This window comes from Penicillium digitatum, chromosome 4, assembly GCF_016767815.1.
Source record: "Penicillium digitatum chromosome 4, complete sequence".
Lineage (NCBI taxonomy): Eukaryota > Fungi > Ascomycota > Eurotiomycetes > Eurotiales > Aspergillaceae > Penicillium > Penicillium digitatum.
The window spans coordinates 182,589-201,572 of record NC_089387.1 but is presented as its reverse complement, the minus strand read 5'-3'; the positions used below and the strand labels follow the sequence as shown (position 1 = coordinate 201,572).

General features: G+C 47.9%; 4 protein-coding genes across 4 annotated transcripts; 3 read left to right on the top strand and 1 right to left on the bottom strand.

The window, feature by feature from the left end:
- Window positions 1-106: 106 nt before the first annotated feature.
- Pdw03_0070 (Meiosis specific protein SPO22) lies at window positions 107-3,987 on the top strand (the record flags this gene model as incomplete). Its single annotated transcript, XM_066099495.1, has 18 exons — window positions 107-143; window positions 211-504; window positions 558-608; window positions 664-806; window positions 869-1,124; window positions 1,180-1,253; window positions 1,299-1,380; window positions 1,431-1,482; window positions 1,544-1,579; window positions 1,629-1,848; window positions 1,903-2,033; window positions 2,089-2,234; window positions 2,290-2,476; window positions 2,536-2,621; window positions 2,674-2,837; window positions 2,896-3,033; window positions 3,122-3,412; window positions 3,481-3,987. 18 exons carry the CDS (start codon window positions 107-109, stop codon window positions 3,985-3,987), a joined length of 2,895 nt encoding a protein of 964 aa, XP_065957222.1.
- A 628-nt stretch (window positions 3,988-4,615) lies between these two features.
- Window positions 4,616-7,975, bottom strand: Pdw03_0069 (Mitogen-activated protein kinase-binding protein; the record flags this gene model as incomplete). The annotated part of the gene is made up of 4 exons (XM_066099494.1): window positions 4,616-6,161; window positions 6,215-7,054; window positions 7,108-7,379; window positions 7,436-7,975. 4 exons carry the CDS (start codon window positions 7,973-7,975, stop codon window positions 4,616-4,618), a joined length of 3,198 nt encoding a protein of 1,065 aa, XP_065957221.1.
- A 5,269-nt stretch (window positions 7,976-13,244) lies between these two features.
- On the top strand, window positions 13,245-14,117 carry Pdw03_0068 (Required for respiratory growth protein 9, mitochondrial; the record flags this gene model as incomplete). The annotated part of the gene is made up of 1 exon (XM_014674843.1): window positions 13,245-14,117. One exon carries the CDS (start codon window positions 13,245-13,247, stop codon window positions 14,115-14,117), a length of 873 nt encoding a protein of 290 aa, XP_014530329.1.
- A 373-nt stretch (window positions 14,118-14,490) lies between these two features.
- Window positions 14,491-18,710, top strand: Pdw03_0067 (Intracellular protein transport protein (Sat1), putative; the record flags this gene model as incomplete). Its single annotated transcript, XM_014674842.2, has 10 exons — window positions 14,491-15,037; window positions 15,102-16,184; window positions 16,238-17,026; window positions 17,464-17,488; window positions 17,589-17,598; window positions 17,666-17,691; window positions 17,905-18,068; window positions 18,127-18,220; window positions 18,273-18,406; window positions 18,469-18,710. The coding sequence occupies 10 exons, from the start codon at window positions 14,491-14,493 to the stop codon at window positions 18,708-18,710; spliced, it is 3,114 nt and encodes a 1,037-aa protein (XP_014530328.2).
- Window positions 18,711-18,984: the final 274 nt, after the last annotated feature.

Genomic DNA, 18,984 nt, shown 5'->3' with positions numbered 1-18,984 from the left:
CTCACTTTCTTTCTCTTTTCATCATCTTTTCATCATCTTTTATTATCTCCCCTTGTCCTTTTTTCGTCATCTTCCTCCCTTGGCCCCCGATTCCTAAGTTTTCTCCATGGCGCAACCTTCTGGGCCACGCCAGGCTCTAGCAGGCACGAGCCTCACAATATATATCCCCCTCTGGGTGCAACCGCTAACCTCCCACTTGTTATGCTTTAGACTTTGCTTGCACTTTGCATGCAACTTTATCCACATTCGATGCTTCAACAACTTCGCTTCTCTCGCCCAATACCATTTTCAGACTGGACAGCGACCTTAACAGTAACCCATTCTGTCTTGTGACGAATACAGCTAATCACCAGCAGCTGGATGCGATTGGGACATTGCTTTGGAATGACTGCACCGATCTGATGATTTCGCGCGGTCACAATCCAGAGGACGTGCTCTTGCTCGGTAAAGTAAGGGCTCTCGCGTTTGCTATCTTGAACCAGGCTGTCTTGCCTGATCTCCTAGGTTTGTTATGGCCTTTAGTATACGTTGAAATGTGCTTATCTGAATTTTCACAGGCAATATCAGGGCTCTAGATCTGGCCCTCAAGGCGGCGCGTATCTGCATCGGTATACCGGCCTAAATCTCACTTGATGACTTGATCCGATCTAACAACAAGAATAGTGAACCAGCAACGCGAAATTGCACTGAATATCTTGTCAGTAGCCGCTCTAAGGCTGGCAAGTGTTCAGCCTGTTCATCTTGGGCTTGATCCTGCGATTAATCGCACTCTCACCACCCGATACTTCTTGCTCCGTATTCGACTGGTGAGTCGTATTGTCTGAACACTTTTTGGTGCGTCAACCCCAAACCTAACATGGTATCCCAGGCCTGGTTGCAGGATCGAGTAGATATCGCCGAACATTTCTTCGCCAAACTCCCTAGGCCAGTTGTGTTGAACGATGAAGAGTTGATTTTCGAAACTTGTTTTATCATTGGTGACTCTGCACTAGCACGGCGCCTGCCTGACGTCGCAATCACATGGCTACAGAGAGCGAAGGATCACTTGGAGCCCTTATCTATAATGGCTGAGATGAATTTTGCAGACTACCATAAGTGGAACTTGCTTGTTCGACATTCCCTCGGTGAGTAGATTGATCTAGGTTGATCTAGCTGATGCCCTGGACTGACATGGTGCAGTTGTGGCTTGTGCACAAGTCAAAAGCCCTCAGGCAATCTTCATCTACGATGTTGAAATGAGGGTCTTGAGAGATGTACGTCTGCTGTGATTGTGATAGACTTGAAGCCGACCTTTTTAGGATTACCCAAAGCACCCTGCTATGGTCCTTTTTAATCTCTTTGTGGGACAGAACAATCCCAGCAATGAAGAACTCCTACAAGGTACGACAAATCTATATCTTAATGCGATTGAACTAATCATTTTGTTGTAGGTCTGAAGAGTCTGGTTGAGGAAACACTTCTCACGGACATGAACATGCCGATGTGAATTATCTCAAAGTATTGACCCACTGTTTTTTTTTATAGATGCTAACAGCAGATCTAGAATTTTCCAGTTTGCTCGATCTCTGGGCCATACAGGGTAACTTGGTACAGCCCATTTGATGAGACCTTGCTAATAGTTGTTATAGTGGCTCGGATCATGGAATGGAAGCATTTCGAATTTTGCTTATGCGTCCTCTGCCAACAAGGGAATGGACAGAGAAATGCTTTGTCGCTTTCCTTCTACTTCTGAGCAGATCGGATATCTCTGATTCCAAGCGTATTCGGAACCTCCGGTGTGTGATCGACACGCTAGAGAAACGAGGATATCCATCAATTGGCGCCAAGGCAGCTCACGCCACCGTGATTGTAGGGTAAACTCTCGCCATCGTTAATAAAAAAGAGCTGACTTATAATACACAGTGCCTCTGGAAAATGACTGGCAATGCACTTCTCAAGAAGGACTACTGGACTGCACACCTATGGCTTCAGATGTGCAGTGATCCAAAGATCTTTCAAAATTGCTCCATGACCATCCAGATTGCGATACAAAAGTCAGTTGAACAAAAATTTATGGTTTGCTTGCATTGCTGGCTAATCAATCTTCAGGAAGCTGGTAGCTTGCTACCTACAGACTGGGGATACTACTGCTGCTCGCCGGTTGATCGATCGGGGTCTAGTCCAAAGCCAGGTGGATTGCCAAAGGATGTACTTGTCTTATAAGTTGTGCTTACTTGAGGGGAAAGAAGGCTCTGGTATGAATAATGCATGGAACTTTCACTCTGCTGATTTGCTCTAACGAACTTGAAGGGTGTTTCTATCTCGGTTTTCCTTTACACCCGGTGCCACACAAGCAAGCAAGTCTACTATCATGCGCTATGGAAGCCCAGAGACAGCACAAACCAGAAGAAGTACTAAATTGTCTTGATCAACTCATGAAATGTTTGGCTTCAGATGACATTTATCATCACGATTTTCCCGCCGCGGAACATTACATGTGAGAATGTTTCTATTTTATGAGTTTGTCTCCAAAGCTAACTAGGTTACCCCGAGCAGATTTGCAATCACCCTTCTTTCTCAAGAGCTCTCCAAAGGCTTTAGCCAGAGGCTTGGAAACAGTATCGAGACTGTAACTCAGAGTGGTACGTTTTTCCCTCACGCTACGGCGATATTCTAATGCTGACCGCTCAACAGCCCTGTCTTTTGCTAAAGAGAATAGCATGTTTGAAGGTGGTGACCAGGAGGTCTCAGTCACCCAACTGCAATGGCTATATTTTTCAGCTTACAAACTTGCTTTGGAACTTGTCAACTCTTCCGGGGTTCTGTGGGCTACTTCTGTCTTAGACCACTCCAGAGATGTCTGTTTTGAATTCAGGTGAGATCTCTTTCTGACTGCATTCACTAACATGCTTATAGTTTGCGATTCAATATCGTCAGATTGCATACCCCGAGATGGGTTCCAGAGCACCTAGGCCACATTTCTTTGCGGTTGCTTATCTCCGTATCCTTGTTACCTCTCTCAAGGCCCGCTGCGAGGACGATCCGGCTGAAAGGGTTGGTATTATCAGTCTATGTTTATCACACATTATCTCCCGGAAGAGTCACAGTATCATAGACTGATGACTGTACTGACCATATGCAGACATCGCACTATGAGAGTGTACGCGCTTGTTTCCAGGAACTCGATGAATTGCACGGTTGGGAAGACGAAGAAGAGGAGACAGATGATGACGCGAATTACAAAGAAGACAGGCGTTATGATATTGCACAGTTCTTCGATCTTGAGGCTGCTATGTACCTCAAACAGTGGGATGATGTCGCCAACATGTGTGCATCCGACGACGCATTCCCGGATCTGGAATTTTACGCACCTGTCATGGATCTGACTCTTCAATTGAACCTGCCACCCACACTGGCAATTCAGATCATCAAGGTACACTCTATCCTTCTGAATGAGAGACGACTAAACTCTCTGAGCAATTACTGAAATTCACACAATAGCGGGTGGTGTCAAAACTCAGCGAGCTACAGGACGATCCCCCATCCACATGGCAGCGCGATTTCCGGGTTTCCCTGCCTCGCTACCTCCATTGTTTATTCATTCTAGCCACTGCACCGGCGCAAGGCCCAAACAGTCATGAAATTGCCTTGCTCGATGTCAACATGGCCGACCCCAAGGTAGCCGAAGAAGTGCTTGACAAAGTCCTCGCAATGGCAGACAAAGAGGGAGCCGTTAAGGAGGGGGGACACAATGCACTGCACGATCCGAATATCATCCAGGCCGGATCTGAGCTCTGTGAGGTGTTTACATATCCAGCTGCGGAGTTGATCAAGATTGCTACTGTGGCTTTCAATAAAGCTACCGACTTTTACCGTGCTACTCAGGATGATGACTGTCAGCGTTGGGCGAACAAGGCAATTAGTATTGCTCAGCTTGTTCCTGGTGCTCAGGGCAAACAGCTCGTCAAGACTCTTCAGGCTAGGCTGGGGAGCTTGATTGGAGTTTGAGGCCTTGAGTTTTAAGGCTGATTTGATCTGGAGGTTTCTAGTTGGCGTGTGGTGAGAATACGTGCGGTGAACAAGAAGCGTTTATCAAGACACTCCTGGTCTGGATTACGTTGAGGATTGGATTGAGGTGTTCGATGATATTTCGATATGGGTTATGACAAGGTGGAGGAATGTATGTGTGTGTGTGTAAAGTGCGATATTTTTGAGATGAAATTGAAAACTCGAATGAGGTGTGTCTTGGTATGCTTTTCCAACCAAAAGAAAAACTTGAAAGGAAAGAACGGATCATCGTGAGATGGCCTACAGCCTCTCAAAAAATAGGGGTAAATATGGGTATCATCAGAAGGGAAATGATTTCTAAGAAACCAGGAAGTAGGAAGGGAAATCGCCCAAGCCGCCGAAAATCCAGTAGATGACGCAAAAATGCACGGAATAAGAAAAGACAAAAAAACCAAGAGAGTGCACGAGCCAAAATGCCAGTAAATGAGAAAAAGGAGACAAAGACAGGATCTAGGAAAGGCGTGAGATAAAAAGTCCACATTCCACAACCGAGGCCATAAAACACCGGAAATGCCCTCTCCCCAAAGCAAGATGAAAATTTTCAATGAGAGAACGAACTTCTTTCCTCCTAATTAGGATCGCAAGAACGGCTCCGCGAAACCTGTCGCACCCCCTTCAGCCGCAAAGACGGGGTAGACGGCATACGGCGAGGAACATGTGGCGACTTTGGCATAACCGCGTAGCTCTGTTTCCGCTCGCGCTCCGTATCCTTACCGCTGCTATCCGTCTCTGTTTCGCCGCTCTCGTCGCTACTCTGTTCACGACCACCCACGATGCGCAGTGTGAGACTGAGCTCGCGCTCGAGCTCCTTTTGCGCTTGCATGCGTTGATTCGAGCCGTTGAGTTTCTTTCGATACGCTCGCAGGCTTCGGCACAGCTGCTCGGTGGACATTTCTAGACTTCCGAAGTCACCGCATGGGGTTGTTTTGCTGCGGTTGCGGAATTCGATGGATGTGCGGCGATTCGTTGTTCTTACGCTATGTGGTTTTCGGGCTGTTGATGTCCTTGATTTCGGGCTTACGGGGGATGGGGACCGGCGGCGTCGGCCTTGCGGTATGCCTGATCCTGATGTTGGGGATAGGCGGTTTGGCGGGGAGGATTTTTCTGACACGGCGTGGTTTTTCAATGATGATGGTGCTAGAGATAGTCGAGACAACTTGCGGGGTAGGGTTGGAGATTGCTCGCGTATAGGGGTCGGTGTTGTAGGATTGGGGCTATCCGGTCGTTGAAATCCGGCGAGCTCGCTGCGGGAAAGGACTTTTCGGAGAGGGGGCCTCGCAGCTGCCATTTCTTTCACGGGGGTTTCATCCTCCTCACGCACATTCCCGACAAGGTCTGGTGAGACCTGTTGCTGGACAGAGACAGATAGGTCCCAAATCATCAATATACCATCCATCCCAGCACTGACAACCGTGCGCTTTGTTTGGGACCCATCGGATAGATCACGCTCCTCCAGGAGTAACATGTCGCTAACACCTTCTGTGTGGCCGAATTCGCCAGTGAGCAGCTGGTCTCGCTCTAGATCATAGACGCGAATTGATTTGTCCGTGCTCGAAACACCTATAAGAACCTTCGGAGTCTGGCCTAAGATTTCGGATGCAACTGTCAACGAGCTCAGAACCACCGCATCGGCTGTCTCCGAATCAGTTGCCTTAAAACAGTGAAGTTGATGTCCAGAGGAGATATCGAATTTTGAAACACAGCGATCCATGGTAGAGAGGTATAGAATGTTCGAGTCATCTGGACAAAGGGTCATCGACACGGGAGAGGACTTCTGAGTAATGACCCTTGAGATGAGGTAGGCAACAGATGTGCCACCATCTACCTCACGAGTGGCACGATCTCGTATGACAACTGTGCGATCTGCGGAGCACGAAAGAAGCTTCTCGCCCTCGTTGATGAACATCAATTGTCCAACAGCCCCCACATGATCGTCCATGGTTTGAATCAACTTTAACTCGGTGTCTCGTCTCTCGAAGAGTTGCACCATCCGATCACGCCCAGAACTAGCTATCAGCCAGGTATCGTCCATTCCTTGTATGGCCACATCCGTGATCTCTCCGCCATGAGCGCGCGCCTCGTTGAGGCAAGTCCAGTCAGAGTTTGAAAAGATTCTATATCAGAGTCAGCTAAAAGAGCTTGGCCACTATCTTGTGTTTGCACATACCTCAAGACACCAAATTTGTCAGCAGAGACGAACCAGCCCGCATTTTCAGCGGTCCGCAAAACTTTGAGTTCATTTGCTGAATCTTCTTCCTTTCCTGAAAATTGATCAAGATCGATTTTTTTAGAACCTCGACACTTCCCTTGGACATCCCAAAAGTTCACTGAACCATCGCGAGACCACGTGAAAAAGTCCGAAGACAAGTCGTTAGGAAAATCCATGCGGCAAATACCGAGAATTGGGTCGCAATGGGCCGGCATGGAAGCCTCACCTCTCTCCTGTTCACCATCATCACTTAAAGTTTTGATCGGATATAGATGAATCGCGCAGGTGGACTCAACAGTGACTAAATGAGAATTAAGAGACCCCATGCATGTAATCGCTGGTGTCTTGCTTTTCTTGTCAAATGCATTCTTGTCAAGGCGAGCAGAAGACACCGGCGGGGATAAGCCGGATGATCTTAAAACTTCAAACGGCACCCGCTGCATTTGCCTTCCTCGTCCACCTAGCCATATGGACTCCGAGTCATAGTCCACGGCTAGCGAGGTGATGCTGAATCCAACTTGCTTTACGGTGATCATCTTCTGCGACCCTTCGCGGTCATCGAAAAAGCAAACTGCGCCTGAATCTGTGCCGATTACAGCCTCGTTGTAGGAAATGCTGTTCACACAGGTGAAGATGTTGTCGCCCAATGCACCCAATAAACAATTTCTGCCAGATAGTGCTTTGGGGATTGGATTTGGCGAGGGGCCAGTTCCCTCTAAATTTAAACGCGCCTTGGCTGGGGAAACAGGCCGAATAACCGTTGGAAGACGCCAGACCTTGACATGTCGCAGACCGGTACTGAAGAAAGGCATTAGTTAACTGCTGTTAATGACCATCCGAATCAAACATACGTGACCAAGCTCTGGCCAACCCAGCACATATCCTTGATGACCGCGGTGCATTTATTCACGGAGTGTAGCTTGGCCGACCCATTCTTGAGATTGATTGTCCAGATAAAGAGAAATCCATCGTTCGGATTGCCGAGCGTTGCCAAATACTGAGAGTCGGCGCTAAAGGCCAGGCTGCGAACACCAAATGTATGCTCGTTCAGAATAGATAGAGGAACATCCGGCAATGCATCTCTCGCTGTCGAAAATATTAAAACACGAGGATTATAACCAGTCTTAACCTTGTTAGCGGCTATTTTTGCCATTGATATTTCCCAAATTTCCCACTTACCTCTCCCACTGCGAGAAATCTGCCATTCGGGCTGATCGAAACACTTGTCACCGCTTTGATTCTTTCTCTTGAAGACCATCCACGCGGACTGGTGTCGATAACTTCGCTTGACGGAGACCCGTTGAGTAGATTTAGGTGTGGACTAGACCGGATATGGGAAACGGATCGGGACCTTGGATCTGGGGTGGCCGGGGGAGTCGAGTGATTATAAAAAGAAGTTGATGGGTTGACACTTGTCGCGGAGGGGCGAGCTCGGAAGAAGCGCTGTGTCATGTTGTCATTCTCATCTAACTCTGCAAGAACCGCTGCTGATCCAGCGCATAGTGCAAAGCTTCTGCTCTGGTCATGACTTGAAAAGCCATTAGGGGTGGTTGCTGTTGTGCCGATAACGGTTTGGAGGGATAAGAATGACTGATGGGAGGTTTTGCTCGGGGATCTAATGCCTGGTCGGAGGATTGGAGAGTTCGAAGGAGTGATTTTCAAGGATCCTCCGGGCCCAGTAAGCTTGCTTTTCGCACTGAGGGGGGCGGTGGTGGCCATCCTCGGGGAGGGGGCAGTCTATGATTCAAGGTCCGCTGAGAGCGCGGGATATTTGCATTTCATGCCAAGTTCATGAGGAAGGTTGGTGGATGCCAGTCGGTCAAGCTAAAGCAGGCGTCGAAATTTTTTTATGTCGTGGAGTGGTCAGGAGAATGTGTGGTGGGATGGTAGAATTAGTGGGGGCAAACTGAAATGAAGCTCTGATCAGCCAAGTCCAATCTCCATGCACACACAACTCTAGAACTCACCAGAGAGAGCGTATTGGAAGAGAAAAGGAAACCAAAACGAAGCTCATTCCGCATTAAAGTAGATCATTCCAACTGATCTGAGGAATTTAAACCTTTTGGATGCCCCTAGCTTCATGGGTTGCATGGGCTTCTGCTTGGCTTTTGATTGGCCTCCTGGCTTTGAGGATTTACCGGGTTCCCACTTGTCGAGAGCTTAGCATTTCTGGATGCCCTTCGATCTGCGAAAAGCTTGAGATGAACGGTGGGTCGTGTACGCACAGGTCGCCGCACTAACCCGGGCCTTCGGCTCAACGTAAGCTCTGATAGTTGTATGCTGTACGTTGTTGAACGCGGTTATAAGATAACAGCATCAGGCCAGAGAGCCAAGGGAGGCCCACGGGAAGTTCCACTGAAGATTTGCTCGTAGTCTGAGAGTAACCTTGGAATGTCTCACGTGCCTCGAATACGATCTCGTGGCCCCAATGCCCTAAACTCACCACAATTCGACCAGTCCGTTACGATATCTCTCCAGCTCCGGTATTGGCCTCCGTGGCACCCTTACGTGCTCATTTCTACCAATCATGTGGATCACTTACAAGTGTCATGCAGCTGTTCTCTGGGAGCACTAAATCCTAGCATCTCGTGTTTATTATGCCAGACTACGAAGTACGGGGTTCTAAATATCATGCGGGATAATAGTCGTGCTCTGGTAATGGTATCATCTTGCTGCCGTTAAAAGAAACAATAAGGAACCGTCAATTTCCAACTCCGGCACTCACGGTTGATGCAGGCCGTCGGTGCGTCCATGCAGCCACTATCACATCCATGTGATATTCCGTTGGGTAGGCTATCAGGCAAAAGGCGTGAATGAACACATCATTACTTCTTCCACTGAGGAGAAAGAAAGTTCAATTCCGGGAAAGAAACGATGAAAGCCAGCCAGTTGGCCGAGGGGTGCTTAAGCTGGCTGTCTGAAGGTGGAAACACTCGACTATGCGAGCTGTCATCATCTTGATATTTGCCAGCGCTAAAGATCGCTCAACGCAGTTTTTGGGCCAAATAAAAAAAAACCTGCATATATTGATTTATAGGTTGTAGTTGAGCACCCCTTGTCGTATTGATTTTGGGTGCTTTCGAGTCGGATCGGTCAATTTATCTCTCTGGCATAACTTGTTCTACATCAGCGCCCATATATAATTCACTCGGTTGATGGCTCTTGAGACAATGACGATGTAGGTGCCGGCTTGGATGAGAAGCCCACTGGTTTACAGCATAGGTATTACAGATAACCTTGCGCAAAGCCAATGCAAAAGTAGGGAAAAGATGATAAATTCATGCCCAGAACAGGGAACTCACCGTGATTTTGAACCTATATGAAAGCTACTAAGCGAAGATGCTTCAATTTGAGGGATTGACATGCCGAGTAACTACGGATGTTTAAATTACTCACAATCTGGGGAGCATTCTCTTCTTGTGTATGTATAAATCCAGGACCAGTTGCTGATTTCTTCTATACTCTATGTTAGAGGCTAAGAACGATGGTACACAAGTAGTATAAATAACCTACATCGGGTATGTGAGATTAAAAAGATAAAGCTTGGTAAAAATAAAGTGTATACTAAATATCATAATCTTTCCTCTTCGACTTTTAACCCAATTCTAGTCTCCTGACCAACGCTCCACGGCCTAAAACACGAGCACTCGGCTGGACCATCCAACGCCATCTCTCACTTTACTGCATCCTCCCACTTGATCACCTCATGTTAGATCCATCAAGACACCGCTTCTTCAAGATTCTCTTACGCAGGCTCAACTGTTCTTATTTTTGGAGACAGAAATTTTATCAACCTATTACATTTGAACAACAAATCCCACTTCGTCGAGCGTTCCTACGAAAGATGGCCCTTGAAAGCCAAGAAAAGGTTCAGAGCCCCACACCTTTTTCATTGACCGCCTAATTCGCACCACAGGCAACTAAATCCACAACATGCCCCACCACCCGCCTCTCCAAATCGCCGTGCCTTACTTATGAAGAAGCTCTAAGCTGAAATTTCCCTCGCCGCAAGAAACTTCTATCCACGAACTCCTTGCTTTTCGGACAGAGAATACGCTGGCTGTTGTTATCGGTAACGTCAGGTTTACTACTATGGATTAGGAACCAGGTTTTCTGGAATGCTGACTTCAGGGAATGGAGATGCTCTGGGACACGGGCACTCTCCATGGCACAATTATCACAAGAAATCTCCTTAACAACTGCTTTCAAACGCACCTGTCTGATCCTATCGAGGAGCTATACGGAATGCGCGCGGTCGGATATCACATTGGGAACTGAAGGCCATGTTGATGCACTCCGATACAGATCCATTCCATGCTCAATTCTTCAGGCCACAGGAGAGTTGATTGAACAAAGGCACTGGGGAAAGTTAATCCAGAAACGCTACGTTAATTTTGAGGGGGATTTAAAAGGAGATTCTCACGGGTTGCACCCCGCATGTGTATGTTGTACAATATTTAATACGTTCCCTGAGGATTCTACATAAACAAAGTTGGCTTGTGGTTTTTTTTTTTGCGACTTGGTACACGTCTAAAAAGACCTCTAGATGATGATCTAGAAAGATCTGATAAAACAAACAAATAGATTGCTTACTGGTATGGTATTACATATGCCATCCCTGCCATCCGTAATGTCATCTCAGACCAAATGGATCGAATGATTAGAGTCTTACAGAGGTCATTTAAGCGTCCACATATCAAAGTCCAAGCTGATGAGAGACGTACCAAGTGTCTTGTGTAATCCAGTAGAAAAACCAGGCCGTTAGTTACTCCTGATGGATTACAAAAGCCCATTAACCTGCTTGGCCAAAAGATCATAAGGACAAACAGAACATCTGTTTGTCATCTGTTTGTCATTGCAGCGGCAAATCTCTTGGGCCCTAACATCCGTTGGGACCACACATGCCAGACGTGCCTGTCACATGATAATATTAGTCATTCGATGAACCGAGCTGTCGTCTGATGCCAGACTATCCAGGCCACCAACAGTTAACTAGTTAGTTAACTAACTAACGTAATTCCCAAGCGAGCTGGCCACCCAAGCGAGCTGGCCACCCCAACCAAAACACGTCCATGAATTAGATCTTAGTTGGTTCAACCACCCACCATGCCACCAATTCGTACTCAATCCTCTCTAAACTCAATAGAGCAGGAGGGTAGGATCTTACTAGCTATCCAGGCTTTTAAGAATCAAGAAATCTCTTCAATTCGTGAAGTGGCGCGCCGTTTTAACGTCCCAAGATCCACCCTTTCTACCCGCCTGAATGGTATACAACACCGCGCGATTTCTCGCGCCAACTCTCATAAATTGACCGATACTGAAGAGGAATCTCTTCAGAAATGGATATTCTCTATGGACTCTCGTGGTTCAGCTCCACGACCTTCAATGGTGCAAGAAATGGCGAATGTTCTACGTTCGCATCGCGGAATCAACCCACCATCTACAGTCGGCAAAAATTGGGTCACTAATTACATTAAACGACATCCCAATCTATCCTCGAGATTCTCCAGACGTTAGAATTACGAACGTGCTAAATGTGAAGATCCAAAAATCATTGGTGAATGGTTTACACTTGTTCAAAAAACGATTCTTCAATACGGCATTGACAACGATGACATTTATAACTTCGATGAGACTGGTTTTGCAATGGGATTAACCGCAACTGCTAAAGTCATTAAGAGATCTGAATACTACGGTCGGCGATCACTTTTACAACCTGGAAATCGCGAATGGGTGACTGCAATTGAATGTACAAATGCTTCAGGTTGGGCACTACTTCCATGCATTATTTTCAAAGGCAAAGTATTCATTGAATCTTGGTTCGACAATCTTCCAAATGATTGGCGCTTTGAAGTCAGTCCTAATGGATGGACCTCTGATGAAATTGGCCTTCGATGGCTTGAAAAACTATGCATTCCATCGACTCATTCACGGACAAAAGGTCAATATCGACTTTTGATACTTGACGGACATGGAAATCATTTGACCCCGAAATTCGATGAACTTTGCGAAAAAAAAACAACATCATTCCAATCTGTATGCCTGCACATTCATCTCATCTTTTACAGCCACTTGATATTGGTTGTTTTGCGGTATTAAAACGCTCTTACGGCAAACTTGTTGAAAAGAAAATGCGTCTTGGCGTCAACCATATCGACAAACTTGATTTTCTTGAAGCATATCCAGTTGCACGACTTGAAGCTTTCAAATCAGAAACTATTCAAAACAGCTTTACAGCTGCTGGTTTAGTTCCTCTTTGTCCAGATCGAGTGTTATCTAAGCTCAATATTCAACTTCGAACTCCGACTCCCCCATCTAGTCGAGGTAGTGAATGGGAGCCAAAAACACCAACAAATCACATTCATATTGAAACAAGCATCCTCAATCAAAGCATTACTTCGTCAAAGATCCCGAAGCCCGCCAAGTCCACTCAATTCAGCGATAAACCAGGTTTTGAAAGCTTGCCAAATGACGATGCAATCAGCAGCGATTCTTGAGAAAGAAGTTCACGATCTACGATCGGAAAACGAGAAAAAGAAGCAGAAAAAAACTCGATCTCGAAAGCAGATACCTGCTACAGAGGGCTTATCAGTTCAGGAAGCTACTGCTTTAATTGTGCAACCAGAGGAAGTGATTGAACCTCCCCGCCCCCAGGTCCGCGCGCACAGGGAAGCACCTTTATTACCAAGAACAAGGGCATTACCGAAATGCGGTGCATGTGGAAATCAGGGCCATAGAAGAGATGCATGTCCAGATAGACCTAGAATTTAGCTGATTGAATTTGATGGAGTTTTGGTTGAAATAAATGCGTTCAAAATTAATAGGCTGGTTGGGGTGTCCAGCTCGCTTGGGTGGCCAGCTCGCTTGGGAATTACGTTAGTTATCTTATCGGCACCGGATATTTTCCCTTTGCTGAGTAAACTTCCAGATATCTTACATTTATCCTCTGTCAACTTTGCTTCTATTCCATCTTCACGCAATTCCTAAGATGGCCACCAAATGTGCTGCCTCGTCGAGGCCGGCTCTGCCTGCTGTTCTGCGCAATGTTTTCCGCTCTCAGTTCTTCAATGATTCGGGCGCTTCTTCAGTAATCCCACATCACCGACCTCTTGCCTTTGGTCGTCTTTTCATTTCGAATATCCAGCTCCAACAATCATTCAGTTCAATGGCGCGCTTGTGCGATCCTTCTAGTGAATCAGCGCTCGCAGCCCCTGAAACTCCGGCTGTCGCCGATGACATCGTGTCTTTACAAGACAAAATACCGAAAAAGAGAGATTACGATTCAGATGGCAAAAAAGGTGTATTGAACAATCATAAGCGTCACCCCAAGGACCAGCGAAGGGACCCAGATAACACCGGAAGAACCGACAGAGAGCGCAGAGCTTTCCGCAACGAGACTCGCAGGGAGGCCAAAAAGCACCCTCGCAAGGATTGGCAAGACAGGGCCGAAAAAGTGAAACAAATTTCAGAGAACAAGGGGAAAAGAAAACCCGAGACCTGGCAAGTGCAAAAAGCGGCTTTAAAGGAGAAGTTCGCCGGTGGTTGGAACCCACCTAAGAAGCTTTCACCTGATGCGCTCGATGGAATTCGTCATCTTCATGCGAAGGCCCCCGAACAATTCACGACCGCTGTCCTTGCGGAAGAGTTTGAAATGTCCCCGGAGGCTATTCGCCGAATTTTGAAGAGCAAATGGCGCCCGTCAGAGGATGAGATGGAGAGTCGGCGCAAGCGATGGGAGAACCGGCATGATAGAATCTGGAGTCGTATGGCTGAGCTTGGTCTTCGCCCTTCGACCAACCGCACGCGAACACTTTCAGACTTCCATGTCCTGTATGATGACAACAATCGCGAGCGAAGATAAGAATCTGTGTACTTCATACCATGTAATTTAGAGTCTCTGTACAACGAATGATATCACCCGTGCCCTTTCCCTGGTTTTATTTTGGGAATAAACAATACATTTACTATAGTAGTTGGTTGCAGCGTGAGGTGGGTATCATATGTCATTTGGCCCGTAGGTTCGGGGTGGAGCTAGGAGCAAGGATATCATCGCCACGCAACTCCCCCGGCAACACATCTTCAACTCTACAACCAGCATGGCTCATTCGGGTTGACAGAATGCTAGTGGCGGCACATTTCACCAAGCTTCAACCAAATTTCAGCTCATCGTGCCGGCAATTCCCCCCAGGCATTGGCCCCTCACGAACTGCAGCCCACATGCTGACACAACCGCCATGCCATCCAACATTCAAGTCTTCGTGAAATGGAAGGACCAGACTATATTTGCAGGAGAGAATGTGGAATGTACTATAACATTCAAGAACGTGGCCGATAAAGTTGCCGATGCCAATAATGGGGGCGAAGGTGGTCAACATTCACGGAAGATCTCTCGAGTCGCGAACCACACACCGAACTCGAACACGGAATCTTTCTTTGGATTTAAATCTCCCAAGACTCTCTTTTCTGGTCGCCGGTCATATTCTACCAGCTCGCAACGAAGGCCTAATCACCGGGCAGCCTCATCCCTGAGCTCTCCGCTGGTCGGCTCCCATAGCTTTCCTCCGAACAACGGCCCCGCTACACCGCGAGCATGGCAACCAGGTCACAACCATAAACGATCCGTTTCCATTTTCTCCATTGATAGCGAAGGCCAACTCGATCCGACACCTTCTCCACATCATTACAATAGACATCAGTCAGCCAACAGAGGTCATGGGCGCTCGGCGAGTCTCCAGGTTCTGCCGCGCAGGAACACTAGCTATGAGGATTCTTACAAAAAAGGTAGATGATGGACCGTGTAAATGTGTGCTTAGGGGCTCTTCAACTAATGACTGTCTCTTATTAGCGAGATCCCCCTCCCATGCCTTTCCATTTCCATTGACCGAGGCTGCTAGTGAGCATTTCAATGGCAGCCTGAGAGTTGATACCTCCCACTCGGAGCGAATCAGCCGCTCTAACTCTCTAGCGACTAGTCCAATAGGCTCAGTAGAGCCATTACGTGCATATTCGCGACGGTTCCAACCACCGCCCCTCGATTTCAAGTTTCCAGCGACGCCTTCGACCGATTCTACTAATACTCGCGCCGTGCGCACCCCATCACCGAAGTCGGCGACTACGAATGGTACATCATCAACCGGCGGAAGGCCCACCGTCAGAGACGCACAGGGTCTGACTGGGCCGTCGCACCAGCAACTAACCCGGATTATATCAACCACAAGCGTGAATGGGAGCAGCCGGAGCAGCGGGGAGTTCTACTCCGTCAGCGACCACTCTACCGAAACCCTTGGTTCCGAGTACACAAACTATTCAGCGCAGGGTGCGCGAGCCCCCCCTTCCGTGCGGCACGTGCGGCATCATTCGAGTGTAGTTGCATCTCCCGCCAAAGCCTCCAACAGCCAGGCGCTGCTGATGGGCTATGCCCAGGTCAATGCATCTTTTACGGTCGATGGATCATTAGTTAACCAGTCAGCCTTCGACGAAGTCAAGCGAAAGGGAGTCGTTGGTGGCCAACCGGGTTCAGACGGACTTCCGGGCCGCCCAACGCCAGCAGCCGAGCGACCACGTAAAAACGGTGGGTTCTGGGGCGCTTTAAAATGGAACACTATTGAGGAATCTATCAATGGCCTTCTTTCAAACAACGAATTGGATGGTCTACGAGAAATGCGTGGTGTTACATCGTCGAGATCAATTCCATTGTTGTCCACCTCACAGTCACTGCTTTTCGTTGACCTCCGACTGGCACCAGGGGAGGAACAGTCATATTCCTTCTCATTCTCCCTTCCCAAAGGACTTCCGGCGAGTCACAAAGGGAAAGCAATCAAGATCTCGTATAATTTGGTTATTGGAACCCAGCGGCCTAGCGGGCCTAGCGAGCCCCAAAAGGTAAACCGCATCAATATACCCTTCCGCGTTTTTAGCGGCGTGAATGGTAGGTTCCATACTTTACTTTGCTTTCCATCCAAAATTCTCACGTTTTGATAGAGAAGGGAGACATTCTTGGGCATGACTTGATGTCACCTTATGTTCTTCTACGGGATGAAGCGAAGGTGCAAAAGGTCGGGCCAGTTATGCCTGAGATAACGAAAAACCAAAATATTAACAAATCTCACCATTCCGCGGCTGATTTCCTTGGGTTTGTGGATGAAATTTTGGAACAACGTGCACGTTCCAACACGTTGTTCCCACCTGGTGCAATGCAGTCGAGACGACCTAGCGTGGAAGGATTACCCCAGATGCTTACTACCAAGGATGTCATCGACTTTGCTATTCTTCGCAGCAATCAGGCCGTGAACTCTCGCCGCAGCCCCAATCGCTTTGAAATTGCCCGCGAAGGTAAACGTATCGCAGTGGTCGTCTTGAACCGACCAGTTCACCGACTTGGAGAGACCATTATTGCCACTATGGATTTTGGAGATGCCTCAATTCCATGCTACGCTGTGCGAGCCTCGTTAGAGACTTCCGAAAAAGTCACCCCTACTTTGGCGATCCGGTCCAATGCCAGCATCCACCGAACCACACGGCGCATCCATGCTTCTCTGTTCGAGAACACACTCCATGCCACCCGAGTGGCTTTCAGCCCTGCTATCCCCATCGCAGCCACGCCTTCAATCTTGACGAGCGGTGTGACTCTCGAATGGGAATTGCGGTTTGAGTTTGTGACATCTAGTGTTCGAGGCGAGCAAGGGGCTCAACCCTCGGGCACTCGTTTACTTGAGGCCTTGTCCTTGGATGATCGCGGCACGGTGTTGTCTGCTATAGAGCATTTGAACTGTGAATCATTCGAGATCGCTATCCCACTGACGGTTTATGGAGAGACTGTTCGAGAACGAATGCCTGAGGAAAATGAAGGCTACCCAATCTAGAATACTAGACTTTCAGGAGATGTGCACATGTGTTTGTTTGCCGTGCAGGTTATGCTTGATTTTGTTTCATTTGATCACACATTCCCCTTGTGCCATCGAGGGAGAACCTCCTGCGAATATAGGCCCCCGCCAGCCTTTGGATTCCCATATATAACTCATAGCGAAAATTGAATCCAAAAAAAAACCATGTGTATAGTTCTCCTAGTATGTGTAAAATATATCCCTATGGTCAGTGACGTAGACAGGGTAACTAGGGCAACGCGGCCAGTGAACGGATCAGATCTCACTCTATCGCCTTTAGAGCTGAAACCCGATAACAAATTTCCCCTTGCGCCTTTCTCTCAGTCATATCATCCATAATCATTGTCAGGTATGGTTCATTGGTACTGTCTGCACGCCAGCAAATCTGCACATCTGATGACATTCCTCAAATTCTTTGACAACAACTAGTGTCTGACATCGGAATGTAGGCACATCGCGGTCAGCGCAAGCCCCGCCGAAATACACCGCATACCAAAAGTGATTACATTTTTCTCAAGCCTGAAAGAATATGGCTTCGTTTATCACCACCATGTCTGTCCCCACTACCCCTCCTGTTGCCCATCGCCCTTCCCGTGGGGAGCCTACCTCTCATTCCCCGCAATCCCACACCCCTTCCGTTATCAGCCCTTTCGCCCTGTATCAAACTACTCGCACTTCTCATGTTCCTCTCTCGGAACCTCCATCTTACCTGTCGCCAGTGGTGTGCGCACTCAAACAAGGCTGCTTTGGACTAACACCTCCTAGCAATGCACGCACACGCGCCCCCTTCAAGCCCCGATCGGCCGCCAAGGGCACAAGCAGTTATCAGCTACGACAGTTCGCTGAAGCCACACTTGGAAGTGGTAGCTTGCGCAAAGCCGTGAAGCTGCCCGAAGGCGAAGATCAGAATGAATGGCTTGCCGTCAATAGTTAGACATACTTGTCGAGTTGTATTGAGTGTTATGTGCTAATGTTTTGGTGATTTAGTTGTCGACTTCTACAACCAGATCAACCTTCTCTACGGCTCAATAACCGAGTTTTGCTCACCGCAGACGTGTCCCGAGATGAAGGCTACAGATGAGTACGGTGTCTCCTCGGCAAGTCGCTGACTCCCGGCTTACAAGTTCGGATAGGTTCGAGTACCTCTGGCAAGACTCGGAGAATTTCAAGCGGCCAACCAAGATGTCTGCACCGGAATACATTGAACACTTGATGGCCTGGGTTCAGAGCAACATCGACAACGAACAAATGTTCCCTAGCCGGATCGGTAGGTCTCCGCAGTCATCCAGTAGATAGTAGATCTAGTGCTCATCCGTGTGTTTCTCCCAGGTGTCCCATTCCCCAAGACCTTCCCCAGTCTTCTCCGCCAGATCTTCAAGCGTCTATACCGTGTCTATGCCCACATCTACTGCCACCATTATCCAGTGGTAGTGCATCTCGGCCTTGAGCCTCACCTCAACACCAGCTTCAAGCACTATGTCCTATTCATTGACGAGCACAAGCTGGCTAGTGGGAAGGACTTTTGGGGACCGCTGGGTGATTTGGTGGATAGCATGTTGCGCAGCGACTAAGGATTGAATCGGGAAACTGGGTAGTAATTGTGCTTTGCATCTGGTCTCCGCAGTCAGCGATACTGGCTGGTTCACGGAAAGGATATTCTAACGGCGTTTCGGGTGCGGTGCATGCATTGTAGTATTTTAGCTTGGACTTTTTGGCGTTTGAGGCTTGACCTGACGCGAAAACCGAAACGATGAATCCATGGATGTTTCTTATGTCCCGGAATTTTTGAAAGACAATGGTTCAATAGTGATCATTATGGGGGGCTATAATAGCCTACGCAGTCAG